The 21,059-nt window shown below is 38.5% G+C and overlaps 1 protein-coding gene across 5 annotated transcripts in view; it reads left to right on the forward strand.

Moving 5' to 3' along the window:
• Positions 1–21,059, forward strand: part of Kmt2e (lysine methyltransferase 2E (inactive)) — a 99,817-nt gene that overhangs the window by 31,414 nt on the left and 47,344 nt on the right. For all 5 annotated transcript variants that reach the window (XM_004652885.3, XM_045135479.1, XM_045135480.1 and 2 more), the window contains 3 exons: positions 2,366–2,550; positions 17,799–17,913; positions 19,434–19,663. In XM_004652885.3, coding sequence (XP_004652942.1) covers positions 2,480–2,550; positions 17,799–17,913; positions 19,434–19,663 — 416 coding nt within the window. In that variant the 5' untranslated portion in view covers positions 2,366–2,479. The remainder of the gene's footprint in view (positions 1–2,365; positions 2,551–17,798; positions 17,914–19,433; positions 19,664–21,059) is intronic.

A 21,059-nucleotide genomic window follows, 5' to 3' on the forward strand; every position in this document is an offset into this window, starting at 1 on the left:
TATTCCCATTTTGTGAACCTTAACCTGATACGAGAGATTAAATAACTAACCTCCTCTCACCTATCATCTAAGTGGTAGAAACATGCTCCAATTTTGTTGTTGTTGTTTTGGTTTTCCAAGGTAGGGTCTCACTCCAGCTCAAGCTGACCTGGAATTCACTGTGTAGTCTCAGGGTGGCCTCAAACTCATGGTGATCCTCCTACCTCTGCTTCCTGGGTGCTAGGATTAAAGGCGTGCCCTACCATGCTTGGCCAAAGTTAATTTTTTAAAAAATTTATTTATTTGAGGAAGGGAAAGAGGCGCGCGCGCACGCACGCGCGCGCACACACACACACACACACACACAGAACGAGAATGGGCACACCAGGGCCTCCAGCCACTGCAAACTCAACACACGCACTCCCTTGTGCATCTGGCTTACATGGGTCCTGGGGAATCGAACCTGGGTCCTTTGGCTTTGCAGGCAAATGCCTTAGCCTCTAAGCCATCTCTCCAGCCCCATAATGTTTTTAATATTTAGATGTAGTTACGAATTAATGGTCTTTTATTTTTCTTATTTTCATGTTGTTTCTTGTTTGATGGGGTTCCCCGCCCTCCCCCCCACCATGGTAGGGTCTCACTGTAGCCCAGGCTAACCTGGAACTCCTTCCTCAGCCTCCTGAGTGCTGGGATTAAAGACATCTTTAATTTTATACTTAAGCTTGGGAAAACCTTCTCAAGTTAATCATAGAGATTGCATATCTTATAGGAGAGAATTATCAAAATGAGGAAATAAGGTGTTAAAATGGTTTGCATTCTGTAAGAAAACTAGTGTGCACCTTTATACCATGTGTAATTGGAAGAAAGCTACTAGATTTGAAGTATTGTAATAAAAATAAGCTTGGACATGGAGTACATGCCTGCAGTTCAAACTGTTCCAAAGGATGATGGAGGATTGCTTCAGCTCTGGAACTAGAGATCAGCTTGGAAACAGAATGATGCTCATCTTAATAACAACAGGCATGGTGACACAAGCCTTACACAGCACTTGGGAGGCAGGATTGGGTGGATCACTGAGTTTGAGGTCAGACTGCGGTTACAGAGTTCCAGATCAGTCTGTGGTAGAGTGAGACCTAACCTTGAAAAAACAAAATAAAATAAAAACCCACAAACTATAGGTAAATATAAGAAGTGCTATTTAGAGAAATGTTTTTTATTTTCTATAGATATAAAATATAAGGATGAGGAAAATATAGATTGTGTTGTTTTCAGTTTATAAGATTTTGCTCCTGAGTTTCATTTTGTCTTTATTAAAAGTCTTTGTGCTGGCTGTGGTGGTAGATATAGAGGGAACACCGTGAGTTTCGGGCCATCCTGACACTTCATAGTGAATTTCTGGGCTAGAGCGAGACCCTACCTCAAACAAACAAAATAACTTTTAAGTACATATTGTAGAAACAGTACATATAGCAAGTGTAAGGGAGTAAATTTAGATTAGAAAATTTGATATTAAATCTCAATACCTTTTATCTAGTATTATAAATTTGTTTTCAGAGGCAGTTTTCTCTACTAAAATTAGGAATACTACAAAGTGTTCACATTAGAGTTACTAACTGAAGAAATAGAGAATCCCCTTGAGATGAATAGATTTACACATTGTTGAAAATGACAGGCACTGTAAATCAAATAACATAGTTTCCATTGTGTACATAAAGAGTAAGAATTAGCTTAAATCCTGGCGTCATCACTTGAGCTCAGCAACCTTGGTTAAGTTAGCCATTCTTTAAAAAAAAATTATTGTTTGTGTTTACACACGCACATGTGTTTGTATGTGTCTGAGTGTGTAGTGCTCCAGGATTTCATGCTTCTGCAAATGAATGCCCATATGGCTTTACATGGGTGGCTAGGGAATTGAACCCTGGTCAGCAGGCATTGCAAGAAAAGCACCTTTAACTGCTGCACCATCTTGCCAGCCTCAGCCTTTTAAAATTTTGTACCTTAGCGGTAAAATGGAGACATGATTTCAGAATTCTGGGGATAAAATAGAATATTCATGTAAAAAGTTTAGTATTGTGCTAAGTGCTTCTTATGGCATCCTAATTTATCTTCCCGAGCAACATTATGATTCATAAAGTTTTGTTTTCTTTCCTTCATTTTTTTTTTGTGCTAAAATTAAACCCAGGGTGTCCTGCAGACCAACCACATGCTCTCCCACTGAGCTGTGCTTCCACAAAACTTTTCTTTTCATCATAAGCATGCACCTAATTCTAGAAAATAAATAAAATAGGTATTCCATGAAGACCTTTTCATTTATATGGTGATATTAACGTGTGATTATTGCTAGTTAAGATAGTTCTTAACTGTTTTCTCCTCATTTCTTAAACAGGGTTTGTGGATGCACTTAGATGTTTGCAATGAGCACTGTGGCTGGCATGCCCCAGTGTTTTGGATACCAATGCATAGGACTCCATAGTAATCGAATTTACCAGAGGCGAACGTCATGAGCATAGCGATCCCATTGGGGGTTGATACAACAGAAACGTCATACTTGGAAATGGCTGCAGGCTCAGAGTAAGTATTTAACTTAAGAGTATTTTGGGTAGGAAAAGGCAATATATGTCATGTAGTTATTTTAGCACCTCCAAGCAGTGCTTCATTTATGTTTATGTTCATCTTGTCTCTTGGCTAAGAGATTAGAAATTTACGGGCAAAAATTCCTTTAACTAATATTACTTGTTCAATGAACTTTTGTGCCAGAATACTGTGTCTTTTTAAAATTCTCATTTTGCTTTTTCCGTTTGCTAATTGTTTGACATCAAGATAATAGCTTTGGGGAGACAGCTGAGGCAGTAGAATGACTGCTGTGCAAGCATGAGGACCTGTTTGATCCCAAGAATCCATGTTTAACAAATATAAAAAGCCTAATGTGGTGCCACATGCATTTGTAATCCCAGCACCAAGGAGGCAGAGATAGGTGGATCCCTGGGGCTCACTGGCTAGTTAGTTGGTCTAGCCTATTTGGCAAGCTCCAGGCTAGGAGAAACCCTGTCTCAAGAGACAGACAGTGCCTGAGGTTGTTCCTTTCGTCTCCACATGCACACACAGAAACACAGAGAAAAAGAATCAAGATGATAGATTTAGAATTTTTGAGACACAATCTTGCTATTAGCTTAGTCTGACTTTGAATTGGTGACCCTCCTGTTCCTGCCATCACAGTGCTGATATTATAGGTGTTGTCCCACCATCCCTGGATGGTTATCTTATATTTATTTATTTATTTATTGTGTGTATGCATGTACATGTACGTGGCACCAGAGGTTGATGTCAGCTATCTTTCTCCGATTGCTCTCCTCTTTATTTTACTGAGCCTGGGTCTCTCAATTGAGCCCAGAGCTCATGAATTCAGCTAGTGTAACTAGCCACGTTTTCTGGTTATTCTCTGTCTATGCCTCCTTTGTGCTGGGATTATAGGTGGCTGGGACACCCACTTGTCATTTACTTGGGTGCTACATATCTGAACTCCCATCCCCATGCCTGCATTTCAAGTGCTTTACCATCGCAGCCATGTCCTCAGCCCCCAGCAGGTTGTTCTTAATGTAAGATCTGGTGTATGTATATTGGAAAGTAATTGGCTTTAAATTTTAATCATAAGTAATAAAATATGGATATACTGTGGTATTCTTTTAAACACAGCATTTACTTTTATTTTTTAAATGTTTTATGTGTTTATTTTGAGAGAGAGAATGAGAGGGAGAGGCAGACAGCACCAGGGCCTCTAGCCACTGCAAACAAACTCCAAATGCATGTGCCACCTTGTGCATCTCACTTATGTGGGTACTAGGGAGTTGATCCTGGGTCCTTGGCTGGTAAGCCATCTCTCTAGCCCCATACTTTTATTTTTTTTTAACTTACTTATTTGAGAGAGAGAGGCAGATAGAGAAAAAGAGAGTAGACATGCCAGGGCTTCCAGCCACTGCAAATGAACTTCAGGTGTGTGCACCATCTTGCGTAGCTGGCTTATGTGGGTACTGTGGAATCGAACCTGGGTCCTTATGCATTGCAGGCAAATGCCTTAACTGCTAAGCCATCTCTCCAGCCCTTTTCTTTCTGAGGCAGAGTCTCATTCAGAACTCACTCTGTACCACCGGCTGGGCACAAACTCATGGCAGTCTTACTATTTCAGCCTCTCAGGTGCTGGGATTATAGGTGTGAGTCACATGCCAGGAGAGATTTGCCTTTTTCTTTCTTTGTCCAGTATGTATTTATTTGAGAGAAAGTGAGAAGGAAAGAGAGAGAGAGAGAGAGAGAGAAAATATGGGCACACAAGGGTATATTGCTGCTGCAAATGAACTCTAGATACATGTGCCATGTTGTGCATTTGGCTTCATGTGGGTTCTGGAGAATTGAACCTGACTGGCAGGATCTGTAAGCAAGTGCCTTTAACTTTTGAGCCATTCCCACAGCTTTTTATTTTTTATTTGCTTTTTTGTTTTATAATTATTATTATTATTAATTTTGAGGTAGGGTCTCAGTCTAGCACAGGCTGACCTGGAATTCACTATGTAGTCTCACCTTGAACTCAGGGTGATCCTCCTACTACCTCTGCCTCCCAAGCTTTGGGACTAAAGGCATGCACGACCATGTGCAACAGATTTGCTTAAACAAACAAAAAAAACTTTAAAAAGAGAGAGAGAGAGAGAGAACAGGCATGCTAGGGCCTCCAGGCACTGCAAATGAACTCCAGACACATGTGCCACCTGTGCATCTGGCTTACGTGGGTAATGGGGAAACAAACCTAGGTCCTTAGGCTTCACAGGCAAGCGCCTTAACTGCCAAACCATCTCTTCAGCCCTGGATTTGCTTTAAAAAAAAAAAAAAGTTAAATTGAAAACCAACTCAAGCTGTATTTTATGTAGAATTAAGAGAGTATTTCATACTGGATGATTATTTTGGCAACTTTTTTAGGCTTGTTTTACAAGGTAGTGTTTCATAGTGTCCAGATTGACCTGGAATTCACTCTTAAGCCTCAGGGTGGCCATGAACTCGTGGCAGTCCTCCTACCTCTGCCTCCTGAGTGCTGAGATTAAAGGCATATGCCACCATGCTCAGCTTTTTATTTTGACAACTTTTGTTTTGTTTTTACTACAGCCATTTCTAATAGATTCATTGAAAGATTAATATCTGACCTGTATACTGATTATACTCCTAGCACTTGTTTCGATTGGTTTAGTTATCTTTTATTTATTTTTCTGTGTATTTTTTCTCTTTTCATTATTATCTTTTATTTTTGAGTGACCATTGCTTTAATATTAGGTTATTTATCTGAAGATTATTTTTGGAAATTGCAAATCCAATTGAGTATTGATGCTGAAGGATGAAAAGGTGCGTTGTTTTCCGTGTCAGCATGCAAATATATGTTACTCAGAAAGCTGGATAATGGAATCTAAATTTCAAAAGAAGATTTGTTTATTCTAGGACTCTAGAAATGGAAGAAGAAGAAGGAAATGCTATGTAGCTCTTTCATTTGCTGGCATTTCTTGTGGTCTGAAGATGTTTTCACCATTTCTGCTCAGTCATTAAGAAAGACATTGATATGCCCTCTAATATTCTTATAGAAGCCTAATTGGTCCATTTGTTTTTTTGTTTTTTTTTTTGAACAATGTATTGATTGTTTTTAAAGAAAAGGTTTTGCTTAGCTGAGGCTGACCTTTATTGATCTTTTTGCCTCAGTATCCCAAGTACTAGAATTAGAGACATGCCCTACCATGTCTGAATTAAATCATTTACTTAACTATATGATCACAATATGAGAGGTAGAGAGAGAGAGAATAGGCATGCCAGGGCCTCCAGCCACTGTAGACAAACTCCACATACATGCGCCACCTTGTGTATCTGGCTTATGTGGGTCCTGGGGAATTGAACCTATGTCCTTGGACTTTGAAGGCAAGTACCTTAATTGCTAAGCCATCCTTCTGGCCCTATATGATTTTTAAAAGCTATTACAGGGCTGGAGAGATGGCTTAGTGGTTAAAGAGCTTACCTGTGAAGTCCCAGGACTCAGGTTTGATTTCCCCAGAACCAGAGTTCATTTGTAGTACCTAGAGGTCCTGGTGTGCCCCCCCAAATAAAAAGAGCCCCTAGCATGCCTGCTCGCTCGCGCTCTCTCTCTCTCTCTCTCTGCCTCTCTTTGTGTAAATAAATAAAATATTTTTTAAAAAGAAGATTGAATGTCTAGTGCAGAGTATGTGAACAAAGAGTTTGCTAAACTCTAGTGTTCCCATTTCCAGTAACATTTACTTTTGAATTATTTTAACACTAAAATAGAACTCATTTCTACCAAGTCCACTTTTTTGCTTGAAATAGTTGATTTCTTTACTTTTCTTTCATGATAGAGATGTTGTATTATATTTCTTAGTCCCTATTCTTTTGCCTACTAACATTGACTCTTAAACATTTGAACTAAAAAATTAATTTTAATTTAGGAATAAATGATTAGTGAGGATAGACAGGAGTTACTTGATGTATATTTGTTTCATGAACTTGAAAATTTTTAAAGCATAGATTTCATAAAAGTGTTTTACTTTAAAACAACATTTTAAAGGATAGACATGGTAGTTCATACCTATAATCCCAGCATTTGGGAGGCTGAGGCAGGCAAATTAATATGAGTTCAAAGCCATCCTGGTCTATATAGTGAGTTCAGGATAGCCTGTACTACAGAGTGAGACTGTCTCAAAAAACAAAACAAGTAAAACTTCTAAATAATTTTTTACAAATTAGGATGCTATAACTATAATGTTCTTAATTAGCTGCATGTTCATAAATGCAAGGTAATACTAGAAGTAGACTTCTTGCTTAAAGTATTATTCCTCCCCTCACACCCCCCCCCCCCCAAGTAGGGTCTCACTCTAGCCCTGGCTGACCTGGAATTGACTCTGTAGTCTCAGGCTGGCCTCAAACTGACTGTGATCCTCCACCTCTGCCTCAAAATTCTGAATTCAAGAGATGATATATTTTGGGTTATCTATCTTTAATTGTGCAGTTTTCCTAGAAGCCAGGGTTACAAAAGTAAATATGATATTTTGTCTGTATTTGTAAGGAAATTACGATCAATTACAATGTCAGAACTTTAGACCAGAGCTAGTCAGTAGAAACATAATGTGTCTCATCTAATTTAAGATTTTCTAGTAACATTAAAAGGTAAAATTAAAAAATTTAAAGGGCTTGGGCATAGTGGCATACACTTTTAATCTTAGCACTGAAGAGTTCGAGGCCAGTCTGGGACTACAGAGTCAATTCCAGGTCAGCCCAGAGTAAGACCTTACCTCAAAAAATAAAAAAATAAAAAAATTTAAAGGGAACTTAGTTTGTTATTTATTTTGCTTAAGTTAATATAATCAAAGTATTATTTATATTTATATAACAAATAACCAAAAGAAAGATATTAACAGGATATATATGTCCTTTTGTTCATGCTGTCTTAAATCCTGTATTTTATACTTAATGGCATATGTAAATTCAATTAGTCACTTGAAGGCTCATTAGTACAGTTGTTTAGTGGCTACTGTAACTGAGTAAAGCAACTCAACACAAAATAATAGGGTCTTAGGAGAAAAAAATTAGCTGGTATGAAAGGTGTGAATATTGAACCATAATAGTTTATCATTTTATGAATGAGAAAGGAGGTAGTTTTGGAATTCTCATTTAAAGATTGAGGAAACTGAACTTAAAAAGTAAATAAGTAGCAGAAGAGAACCTTATGATGAGTTTAGTTTTTTAATTCTGTCATAGCACTTCTAGTAATATTATTTAAAAAGATTGGTTTTTGTAACATAATAGTTTTGTTTTGGCCTATGGTTCATGTAAGTAGTGCTAGCAAAATATTTAATATGTCAATTACTGACTGTAGCAGAAATACTCTCTAGTCTTTGCAACATGATAGAAAAGTTGAGCTAGGCAGGGTGTGGTGGCACATACCTTTAATCCCAGCACTTGAGAGGCAGAGGTAGGAGGATTGCCATGAATTCAAGGCCAGCCTGAGTACATAATGAATCCAGGTCAACCTGGGATAGAGTGAGACTCTACCTCAACCCCCACCCCGCCCAAAAATAACAAAAATTGAGCTAGTTCATCTTTTTGTGTTTGTTAAAAAAATATTTATTTGAGAGAGAAAGAAAAAAATGGGTGCTCCAGGAATTTCTTCTTCTACAAACTCCAGGTGCATGTACCACTTTGTGCATCTGACTCTATGTGGACACTGATGAATCAAACCTAAGGCCATTAGGCTTTGCAAGTAAGCATCTGATGCTGAGCCACCTTCCAAGCCCAGAATTTTGTGTTTTAATCATAGCAAAACTTCTGTTTCTTGTTACTACTTCTATCTGTATCATTTCAACCATCTGGATCCTGGATTGGTTACATAAGTAAAACAAAAACAAGACAGAAAAACCAAAAGGGAAGCTGTTCTGGAGCTGGAAAGAAGAAAAGAAAGAAAAAGAGAGGGAGGGAGGGAAGGAAAGAAAACAAGAAGAAAAGGGAAGGGAAGGAAGAAAGAAGAGGGGAGGGAAGAAAGAAATCTAAACGAGAAATATTAATCTTCCTCCCCCCTGGGGTGGGGCAGGCTGAAAAATAAAAGCCATGTTACAAGTTACTATTCCTTCTCAGAAACTAGAAATTGTATTCCTTCTAATTATTATCATCATCAAATTTCCTCACTACCATTAGAGATTATTATATAATGCTGCTATGTTAATATGTTGGGAAGAAATGAACAGATTGAAAAATGTGATGTGCAGACTGGAGAGATGGTTTAACAGTTCAGGGAGCTTGCTTGCAAAACCTGACAACCTGGGTTTGATTCTCTATTACCCACATAAAGCTAAATGTACAAAGTGGCACATGCATCTGGAGTTTGTTTGCAGTGGCAGGAGACCCTGGCATACCCATACTTTCTCAAGTAAATATATTATTTAAAAAAATGTGATACGGAGCCGGTCATGGTGGTTCATGCCTTTAATCCCAGCACTTAGGAGGCAGAGGTAGGAGGATCATTGTGAGTTTAAGGCCACCCTGAGACTACATAGTGAATTCCAGGTCAGCCTGAGCTAGAGTGAGACCCTACCTTGAAAAACCAATAAATAAATAAATAAATAAATAAATAAATAAATAAATAAATAAAATGTGATATAGAACATCTGGTGTCCAGACTATTCACAAGATGTTTGAAATTTTTAGATTGTTCTGATTACCTATGAGAATGAAGATGTATATTCTTTTTTATTAGACATGGAGGGAGGGAGGGAGGAAGGGGGAGAGAATGTGCATGCCAGGGCCTCTAGCCACTGCAGACACACTCCAGATGCATGTGCCACCATGCATCTGGCTAATGTGGGACCTGGAGAATCAAACCTAGGTCCTTTGGCTTCACAGGCAAGTGCCTTAACTGCTAAGCCATCCCTCCAGCCCAAGGATTTATATTCTTATTCTACCTGTATCTACGATATACCATTAAATTGGAAAATAAATGTCTAAAATTTTTTTGATATGTCCCAGCACTAAGGAGACAGTGATAGGAGGATCACTGTGAGTTTGAAGCTACAGAGTGAATTAATTCCAGGTCAGCCAGGACTAGAGTGAGACCCTACCTCAAAAAAAAAAAAAAAAAGTGACGTGTGTGAGTTAGAAATGAATTACTTTGGGGCTGAAGTGATGGCTTAACAGTTAAGGCCCTTGTTTGTGAAACCTATGGACACAGGTTCCTTGCTCCAGTACCCACTAAGCCAGATGAACAAGGTGGTGCATTTACATTTCATTTGCAGTGGCTGGAGGCCCTGGCACACTCATTCATTCTCCCCCACCCCTTCTCTGTCTCTCTCAAATAAATTAATTAACTATATTAAATAAAAACTTTGGAGGAAGGCTCCTGTACTATACCTAGCAATACTATAAATGCTGACTGTTGACTAAGAAATAAAGGGGAAGCTATGTTTTCATTTTTGTTTAAACACTAACATGGTTGTAACCTTTTACAGCCACTTAATTTTTTTTGGTCAATCTTCATTTGTAAAAGGTTTGGATCGAAGTATTGATAAACAAGAAAAGACTTTCTCCGGATTTCTGAGACTACCTTATTTGTTATTATGATTTCTTTATATTTAGTGTCAAGAAACTAGTACTCTCCTACGCTTATAGTATGTTAATTTGTTTATCCTAATATGAAAATGCTTTCATTAAAATGTGGTGTTGCCGGGCATGGTGGCGCACACCTTTAATCCCAGCACTTGGGAGGCAGAGGTAGGAGGATCGCTGTGAGTTCGACGCCACCCTGAGACTACATAGTGAATTCCAGGTCAGCCTGGGCTAGAGTGAGACCCTACCTCAAAAAACCAAAAAAAAAAAAAAAGTGGTGTTGAGTTACTTCTCAGCCTTTTGGATATCAAGTTAAGTGTGATATTGTTCTAATATTCAAAAGCCTGTTTAGAATTCATTAGAATATTGCTTAGTTTTTCATTTGTTTCATATATAATTATAAACAGATTTATCGTCTTGTATTTGTATCCTTTTTCTCCCCTTTTAGTACTTCATATAGAGTTCCTGTTTGTAATATTCTAGCAAAAAAGCACAGACAGGCAGGGTTGAAAAAAAAAAAAGGAAAACAAGCAGACACTATCCCTATATTACAAAAAGAATGTTACCCATGTAGATTAGCACATTTATCTGTGGCCATATAATTAATGAAAAGTAGTTATGGTTGAACCCAGTGTGTGTGGTCCCAAATCCCAAATCCATGCTGTCACGGAGACCAGTAGAGCTATTCTTTTTTTTTTTCAGAGGTAGGGTCTCACTCTAGCTCAGGTTGACCTGGAATTCACTCTGTAGTCACAGGGTGGCCTCGAACTCATGGCAATCCTCCTACCTCTGCCACCCAAGTGCTGGGGTTAAAGGTGTGTGCCACCACACCTAGCTTAGAGCTATTCTTTACTAATAGATGAGTTAGATGAAGTGACAATGTCACATGCAGTGAATTGAGGCCCACTGTTAAACCTGCATTTCACTTTTAATTTTTTTTTTTTCAAGATAGTGTTTTCCTCTAACCCAGGTTGAGCTGGACTTTAATTTCATGGTTGCCTCAAACTCATGGCAATCCTCCTACCTCTGCCTCCCAAGTGCTGGGATTAAAGGTGTGTATCATCGTACCCGGCTTAACTTTTTTAAATGTATTATAGTATGACACTTTTCTGTATATTTTTAAAATTTACTGTTTTTTTCCTCATGTAAAACTGCTTTATTCCATCTTAGATATTTTTACTCAGTTTTTATTTTAGAGAGACAGAGGGGGAGAGAGAATTAGTGTGCCAGGGCCTCAGCCTCTGAAATCAAATACCAGACACTTGCACCACCTAGTGAACATGTGCAACCTTGTGCTTGCCTTACCTTTGTGTGTCAGGCTTGTTCTTAGGCTTCATGCAAGTGCCCTCACTGCTAAGCCATCTTTCCTACCCTTTACTGTTTTTATTATATCAATTATTCTATATCACAAATTAGCATATTTTATAAAATTTTGTAAGAATGGTAAGTTTTGGTCATAGCACAGAGGGGCATATTTAGAATGCAGGGATATCTTTTATACATATACTACAGTAGTACTCTATTATGTACTCTTGCTGATACCCAGTGTCAGTGTCGAAAGGGAAAACTAGAACCTTTACCTAAAACATTGCTTTGGCTTTTTTATGACAACCTGCATATATCTTGAAGGTCAGGAAGGATGAATTAAATTTTGAGCAAAGAACAACATCATAAAAATCGAATTGCTGAAGTTTTTAAAGGTTATTTAATCAGTCATTTTATAGTGACCTTTTTCTCTAAATGTCTGTCAGTTTAATAATTATCATGATTCTGTTTATATTTTTACTTTAGCTAACTTATATGATGTCTTCACACGTGTGTGTGTGTGTGTGTGTGTGTGTGTATCATGACTTAGGTAGTTATTATAGCTTCTTAAAGGATAAGGGCAAATAACACTTTAAAGTTGTTTAGTATTTCCCAGATAAATGTGGCAATATCAGGTAGATTACTGCAAACAAAGTGGTGGTAGTTTTGAAGGTTGTTTTAATATGTTTATTTGCAAGTAGAGGGGTGGGGGAGAGAATGGGTGCACCAGGGCCTCTAGCTGCCACAAACGAACTCCATATGCATGTACCACTTTGTGCATCTGGCTTTCTGTGGGTACTGGGGACTAGAACTTGGGTCATTAGGTTTTGTAGGCAAGTGCTTTAGCCACTGAGCCATCTATCCAGCCCCAGTCTTGAAATTTTTGACATTAATTTAGAACTGCAAATTTTTTAAGTAGCCTGTTAATCAAGAATGGAAGTATCAAAAAAAAAAATGAATGGAATTATAAAAGCCAGGCATGGTGGTGCATGCCCTTAATCCCAGCACTCAGGAGGCAGAGGTTGGAGGATTGCTGTGAGTTCAAGACCACCCTGAGACTATATAGTGAATTCCAGGTCAGCCTGGGTTAGAGCAAGACCCTACCTCAGAGAGAAAAGAAAAAAAAAGATTGGAAGTATTAATACTAAAGTAATGAAATTTAAAGTGACATAAATTCAGACTTATCAGAACCTAGATTATGTATAACACTAAGCCTGAAGTAAGACCTATTACTGTTTAATAACACAAACTGCTTATTATGTCACTAATTCACAGACACAAATGAACACACAGGAATGTTTGGGAGGACAATACAGTTTTGTTTTGTTTTTTTCCCCCTCTGGGTTTTTCAAGGCAGGGTCTTATTGTAGGCCAGGCTGACCTGGAATTCACTATGTAGTCTCGTGTTGGCCTCGAACTCATGACAGTCCTCTTACCACTGCCTCCCAAGGGCTGGGATTAAAGCCACTACACCCAGCTGGGACAATACAGTTTGTTTTATTTTATTTTTAAAAATGTTTATTTACTTGCAAGGAGAGAGAGGTACAGAGAAGAGAGACAGAATGGGTGTACCAGGGCCTCCAGCCACTGCAAACAAACTCTCGACGCATGTGCCACTTTCTGCGTTTGGCTTACGTGGGTTCTGGGGAATTGAACCTGGGTCTTTATGCTTCACAGGCAAGCACCTTAACTGCTAAGCCATCTCTTCAGCCCAGCAATACAGTTTTGATGGAAAGAATGCCAGGCAAATTTTAGAGATCTGCTCTTTAGTATTGCTTTATCTGTTAGAATACCATATCCTTAGATTAAACATTTGTTTCACAAATATGGAACTTCAGATTCAGAATGGCTATGCACTTGGTGTCCCAAGAATACACAGTGACTTTAGTGGTAAGGTTTGAAATTGAGTCTAGAGTTTGTGACACTTAGGTTCAATCATCTCCTTACCTGTAAAACCAGAGGTTGGGCTCCATGACCTTTAAAAGACCTTTTAAGGCAACACTTGAACATTCTAAATGTTGGAGCAGAGAAGACTGTGTCTCCCAAAGTAGTTCCTGTCCGTCTGTACTCTGCCCACACCAGTGGCACTCAGCCTGTGATCCTCTATAAGTAGCCTCAAAACAGCATTGTATAGAGGCGTTTTCCACAATGTTGCTTTCAGCCTCTGCTTCCTCTAAGAGAAAGAAAACCACACCCTGAAACTCCCTTGGGGCCAGATGCTAAACCAGCCCCACTACACTGGCAGCTATACTTGCTTTACTTACTCAGCCTTGGCATTGCACTTCACTTCTGTAGGCCCCAGCACCACCTCAAGAGGTCAGAGGGAGGGCTTGAATGGCTCAGTTGCATAAACCTTTGAACCTGTATCATTTTTATTGGTCCTCATTTCTATAATTCCTGGTTACTGTCTATAATGTAGGTCTATGCAGATGCTTGAATCCTTCGTGCATTGTTCTCCTTATATGAAATCTCTTACCTGCCACATACAGTTTGGATTTTATTTTGAACATGCCACTAACATACTAAATATTATATAAAATATTAACATATTAAAGCTACTGCCTAATTTTTATGGTGGGGGTGGGCAGAAAGTTTGCTGGCCATTGAGCCCAGGATGTCACACGTGGCTGAGCTTGTTTTATCACTTAGCAGCAACCCCAGTCACCTGTTTCCTGGCTTGTAGCAAGATTTGATACTACTGATTCTCTGCCTTTGCCTTTAGTAAAAATACTCGTGTGTGTGTGTGTGTGTGTGTGTGTGTGTGTGTGTGAATCATGGTAAAGTAAGTATATTTACCATGTTGTCTATCTGTAAATATACATTTTAGTGCCATTAAATACATCCACAACGTTGTGCAGTTGCCAGCAATTTCCAATTTTTTCCTCACCCTGATCAGAAACTCTTTATTCATTACCTTCTTTACCTTTTTTCAGTACCTTGTAACATCTGTTTTGGTTTCTGTCTCTGTTGGCCTCTATTTCTTACCAATAGAATCATAAAATATTTATTCCTTTCTCTCACAGCATGTTTTCTAGCTTAATCTAGGTGTAGCATGTATCAGAATTCCACTTTTATTTATTTATTTGTTTTTTGAGGTAGGGCCTCACTCTAGCTCAGGCTACAGTTCACTATGTAGTCTCAGGGTAGCCTCAAACTCATGGCAATCCTCTTACCTCTGCCTCCCGAGTGCTGGGATTAAATGTGTGTGCTACCATGACTGGCCCTAAGAATTCCACTTTTTAAGTGGTTGAATAATACTCTGTTTCATAGATGTGTTTTTTAATAAATATTTATTTTCCAGGAGAGAGAATGAGAATGGGTGGGCCAGGGCCTCTTTTTGCTGCAAGTGAACTCCAGATACATGTGCTACTCTGCATCTGGCTTTACATGGGTACTAGGGAGTTGAATCTGGGCCATCAGGTTTTGCAAGCAAGTGCCTTTAACTGCTATCTTTTCAGCCCCTGTATTGTGTTTTATTTATTCACATGTCCATGGATACAGGTTATTTTTATCTTTAGACAATTATGAATACTGCTGCTGTGAACATTGGCTACAGATACTGCTTAACGGATATAATTCTTCTGAGTATATGAATGTTCCTCAACCTACAATTCATTAAATTGGCTTATGTCTCAATAAACTCATCTTTTGAATTGAAAATACTACAGGTCAAAAGTGCTTTTAATAAAACTCAAGAATACCATACCTTAGTGCACAGCATGCTCTAGTGGCTGGTTGAGAGAATAACTTGCTTCTGCTGCTGCTCCCAGTTTGAGAATATTATATCACACATACGTGTATGACAGTATATCAAAATTCAGCATTTCAGTTATGGCTTATACTGAACACATACTGTTTTCCCATTTCATAATGTTGAAAATTCATAAACTATAAATCAGTGTAAGTTTACCTAGGAATAGAATTATTAAGTAATTAGTTAATTTTATGTTTAATATTTTAAGGAACCACCAAACTCTTTCCCTTTATTTTTTATTATTATTTTATTTTTATTTATATTTGTTTTTATTATTTTATTATTTTATTTTTTATTTACACCAATAATTTCACCCAGTGGTATAATTAGGTATACCACCCAGTGGTATAATTCATGATCTTTAAAAAAATACAACAAATTGGGCTGAAGAGACGGCTTAGAGGTTAAATGCTTGCCTGTGAAGCCTAAGGACCCCGGTTCGAGGCTTGATTCTCCAGGACACACGTTAGCCAGATGCACAAGGGGGCGCACATGTCTGGAGTTCATTTGCAGTGGCTGGAAGCCCTGGCGTGCCCATTCTCACTCACTCACTCTCTAATCTGCCTCTTTCTCTCTCTGTCACTCTCAAATACATAAATAAAAAACAAAAAAATTAATTTCTTTAATTTTTTGTTTATTTTTATTTATGTATGTGAGAGCTAGAGAACAGAGATTAAAAGGCAGATATAGAGATTGAGAATGGGCGCGCCAGGGCCTCCAGCCACTGCAAACGAACTCCAGATGGGTGTGCCCCCTGTGCATCTGGCACTCCTACAACCCAGTTTCATATTCTAAATATCTATGTCCAGAAAAAATGTTACCACCTTTTAAATTTTAGCAAGGCATTGTGGTCCATGCCTGTAATCCCAGCACTTGAGAGGTCTAGGCAGACAGATTGGGGGTTCTGCCAGCTTTGGCTCTATAGTGAATTCAGTGCTAGCTGGGCCTACATAAAACTCTCGCCTCCCCCCCACAGACACACTCACACACTCACACACTTGCCAGCACCCACATAAACAGTACGGTGCCTTTAACGCCAGCTCTTTGGAAAGCAGAGACCAGAGAATTACTGGGGCTTGGTTAGGCAGTCAGATCGAAAACGGTCACTGAGGGAGTTCAGTGAAACTCTCTCAAGGAAACACATAGATAAACCATAGAGGAAGACCCCTGACATTCTCCTCTGCACTCTACACACATACAGGTGGGTTGTGAGCATCTTCATACACATGTGCATTACCACACACATATACACAAACAAGGGAGGTTAAATTGACTCAGATGTAGGTTCACTACCACACTGATCAGCAGAAGTTAGACAAAGTAGGGCTTGGGGGTTCCTGTAAATAAAGAAGAAACTGATGTATATAAAATGCTAGGGCAGGGATCTTACAAAACAGCAACAATTGGTGAGTTTTATTCCCAAGTAGCATCTGTAATTGACAAGTCACTTTACTTAACTGTTACTAGGCCAGAACTGCAGTGCTGCTATAGGCTACTACTTATGTTTTCTCAGGCACTAAGTCTGGTTCAATATGAGATTCCCTGTCTGTTGTTGTCTGTCTAACTTACTGACATTTCCCAGGCTTGTGTTGTGTCAGCATACTCAACAGGAATTATTTTGAACATTGAACTCTTAGATTTTAACATTCAAGGGCGAGAGATACCGCTCAAGTGATAGAGTACTTGGCCAGCATGTGCAAGGCCCTGGTTTAGTCCTGAGCACTACTTGCACACACAAATATCCAACCCAAGATCTGTGTAGATTTAATGTGTCCTTAGTCTTATTTCAGTCATTTTCTGGACTTAAGTGTTCCCATTGTCATAAAGTTTAGCTTCTAGTTCTGTTGTTTTTATGTTTTATTTGAGCTAGGGTTTTGCTGTATAGCCTAAGCTGCCCCTAACCTCTCAATCCTCCTGCATCAGCTCTCGGAATGCTAGGATTATAGGCATGTGCTAACACTCTCAGCTGTAAATTTTCCAAATCATAGAAAAAAGTTTGTATAAGGATCTTTATTTTACTACTTAAATGAAAATTTTGTTATGACACAGAATTGAGATAGGATGTATTCATCCACAAGTTATGTGCATGCTGTAAATATTGATTGAACTTGGGGCTGGAGAGATGGCTTAGTGATTAAGGCATTTGCCTGCAAAGCCAAAGGACCCAGGTTCAATTCCCTAGGACCCACATAAGCCAGATGTGCAATGTGGCACATGCATCTGGAGGCCCTGGTACACCCATATTCTCATTCTCTCTCTCTCTCTCTCTCTCTCTCTCTCTCTCTCTTTTTTTTTTTTTTTTGTTTTTTGAGGTAAGGTCTCACACTAGTCCAGGCTGACCTGGAATTCACTATGTATTCTCAGGTGGCCTTGAACTCATGGCGATCCTCCTACCTCTGCCTCCCGAGTGCTGGGATTAAAGGCGTGCGTCACCACGCCCGGCCATATTCTCTCTCTCTTTCCCCTTTCTATATGCCTCCTTCTCTCTCTCAAAAAAAAAAAAAAAAAAAAAAAAAATTAAAAATACACTGTATCTGTATTGCCAGGGTTCTCGTATAAGTACTTGAAACTTTTAATCAATTAAAAGAAAAAGAAATGAATGGAATTCTCATGGATGACTCTTTTCTCCTAGACCAGAATCTGTAGAAGCTAGCCCTGTGGTAGTTGAGAAATCCAACAGTTATCCCCACCAGTTATACACCAGCAGCTCCCATCATTCACACAGTTACATTGGTTTGCCCTATGCGGTAAGCATCAAGTACTTCTCTAGAAGAATTTTTTTTAAAGTTGTAAGTTAAAAGTATGTATGTGTGGTTTTGTGCTTATAACAATATTTATAAAGCATAGCTGTTTCATGTTACCTGTGCAGTTAAATATATGTTGTACTTTAACATAACCATAGTATTATGGGATTATCTGTCAAGAGGTATTTATTGCTATTCTTATTTTCTAATTTTTGCTGTTATCACATTTTTTGCCTTCTCAACAAAGGGTCTATAAGACTATGCTGTATTATCTACTGTTAATTATAAGTTACATGGTACAAGTTATGACTATAGTTGTCATTTGTGTGTGTGCTATACTTCACATCACACATTTATATTTATAGTTTCTCATAACATCCTTGGAAACACCCTTAGGAGAGGTAGGTTTCATCCCTTTTCACAGCTGAAATGATGTAAGCTTATCCACTTAATTTATTCAGCATTGCAGATTCTGTAGAATTTAGATTCAAATAGTTGTAGAACTGGAGACATTTGTGATTTGAGAAGGTATACTTGGGAGAGATTTTATTATTTAGATAAGAGTAAAAATGATCAAAATTTAAAGTCCTATATTATGTACTTCATAGTGGTAATATATCTTTTGTTATGTTCTGTTTTAGCATCTATATTTCTAGGGGCTTTAAAATTTATTTATTTTAGAGAGAGAGAAAGGCAGATAGAGAATGGGTACACCAGGACCTCTAGCCACTGCAGTTGAACTCCAGACACATATGCCACCATGTACATCTAACATACATGGGTCCTGGAGAATTGAACCTGGGTCCTTAGGCTTCTCAGGCAAGGACCTTAACCACTAAGCCATCTCTCCAGCCTGGGCTTTTTTTTTCTTTTTTCTTTTCTTTCTTTTCTTTCTTTTTTTTTTTTTTTTTTGAGGGAGGGTCTGAACCTGGAATTAGTTGTGTAGTTTCAGGCTGACCTCGAACTCCATGATGATCCTCCTACCTCTGCCTCTCTAGTGCTGGGTTTAAAGGTGTGCACCACCACCCCTGGCTCTGAGCAGGTTTTTTTGTCGTGTCCCCCCCCCCCCCCCCCCTGTAGGGTTTCACTCTAAACCAGGCTGACCTGAAATTCACTGTGTAGTCTCAGGGTGGCCTTGAACTCTCTGTGATCCTCCTACCCTCTGCCTCCCCAATGCTAGGATTAAAGGCATGTGTTACCACGTCTAGCTGTTTTTTTTTTTTTCCTTAAACCTGGATTCTCCCATCATACATCTGGTTTCTTGTTGAAAGTGAAACCATGATCAAATGATACAAAAGATCACTTCTGCTTTGGAGGGGAGGTAAAATGACATTGATGTGAAGGTGGTGACAGTTACATTCACTATGTGACTTAATAGCTATTATTTATTTATTTTTTTAGGCATGAAGGAAGAAATGGTCCAATTTTGTTATTGAGTATTCAAATTACAGGCTGAATTTTATTTAAGTTGCCTAGCTCATATCATTGCAGTTAATATTCTGTTTTTGTGTTCCATTATCCAGGACCATAATTATGGTGCTCGTCCTCCTCCAACACCTCCAGCTTCCCCTCCTCCATCAGTTCTTATTAGTAAGAATGAAGTAGGCATATTTACCACTCCTAATTTTGACGAAACTTCTAGTGCTACTACAATCAGCACATCTGAGGATGGAAGTTATGGTACTGATGTAACCAGGTGCATATGTGGTTTTACACATGATGATGGATACATGATCTGTTGTGACAAATGCAGGTAAAATATTTCACACATGATTAGCTTATCTTTTTTAAATGCTTCTAGTCTTGGATTGCTAATTTGAAAAAGATAACTAAGGTTCCTCTTGAAGGAATTAATTTCCTTGTGATGCAGTCTGTTTTATTCCTGGAAAAACCCTTTTTTTTTTTAAGTTATTTTAGAGCTTATTGGAAACTCCCATTGTGATATAAGTAGTAATCAGTTATAAACTGTCTTTTTAGAGGACCAGCTCTCTTTTTACTTAGTAGTTTAGTACTAGTACAAATACATATATAAGCCGGGTGTGGTGGCGCACGCCTTTAATCCTAGCACTCGGGAGGCAGAGGTAGGAGGATCGCCATGAGTTCGAGGCTACCCTGAGACTACATAGTGAATTCCAGGTCAGCCTGGGCTAGAGTGAGACCCTACCTCAAAAAAAAAAAAAAAAAAAAAAAAAATATATATATATATATATATATATATATATATATATATATATATATATATATGAAAGATAGAAATGAGAGAATTCAATCCTTTTTATCTCCTTTGGAATGATTTGTGCTGTGTAGTCAACTGATTTTCCTATTTGGGGGAATATACATTTCAATTGATATTTATTTGTTTGACCTGACTCTCTCACTTCCTTTTGACTTGAACCTTACAGCACTCTGGAGTCTTCTTGAACCAGAATCACAGTCTCCCCTCCCCCAACCCTGGTTCAACCAACCACCAAGAAAGGCCTCTTCCCCTAGAGAAGGTGTGATTGGGACAGAAAGTGGGATTTTGTCCCTCCCTCTCTTTTTCTTCCTGCCTATCTCTTCTCTCTCTCCTTTTGGGATGGGGGGATGAAATTGGAACAGTAGGATTTCAGTTTCAAATTATTAAGTCCATCCCCTATAGGGTGGAGAGCAGAGAATTTCTAAGCCACACATTGTAGAGGGCAAGAAAGTTTGATGGCTTTAAAGATTTTCTTGGGCCTGGTCCTTACACCATAGCTTCATTATTTGATTGAAGTAGTATATCATATGACTTATATCCATATTTGAAAGTGAGTATAAAAATGCACCTAGGGCTGAAGAGATGCTCAGCAGTCAAAGGTGCTTCCCAGGTATGACTCCCCAATACCTACATAAAGCCAGCTGGACAAAGTGGTACATGCATCTGGAGGCCCTGGTGTGCCCATTTTTATTCTCTCTCTGCTTGCAAATAAATAAAACTATTTTTAAAATGAACCAGAGAGCAAAATATGAATTACTTTCGTGTTATTTGTAAATCGTTCCACCTATTAGATTAAATGGTATAGGAGTGGAATGTTAATGATATAAACATGTATTTGTTTCAAAGGTTCATTGATTTCTGCCCAAAAGTAGGAAATTAGTATAGAATGAGAAATTTACTTTTTAAATGCAAG

Source organism: Jaculus jaculus, chromosome 16, assembly GCF_020740685.1.
Source record: "Jaculus jaculus isolate mJacJac1 chromosome 16, mJacJac1.mat.Y.cur, whole genome shotgun sequence".
NCBI classification, from domain to species: domain Eukaryota; kingdom Metazoa; phylum Chordata; class Mammalia; order Rodentia; family Dipodidae; genus Jaculus; species Jaculus jaculus.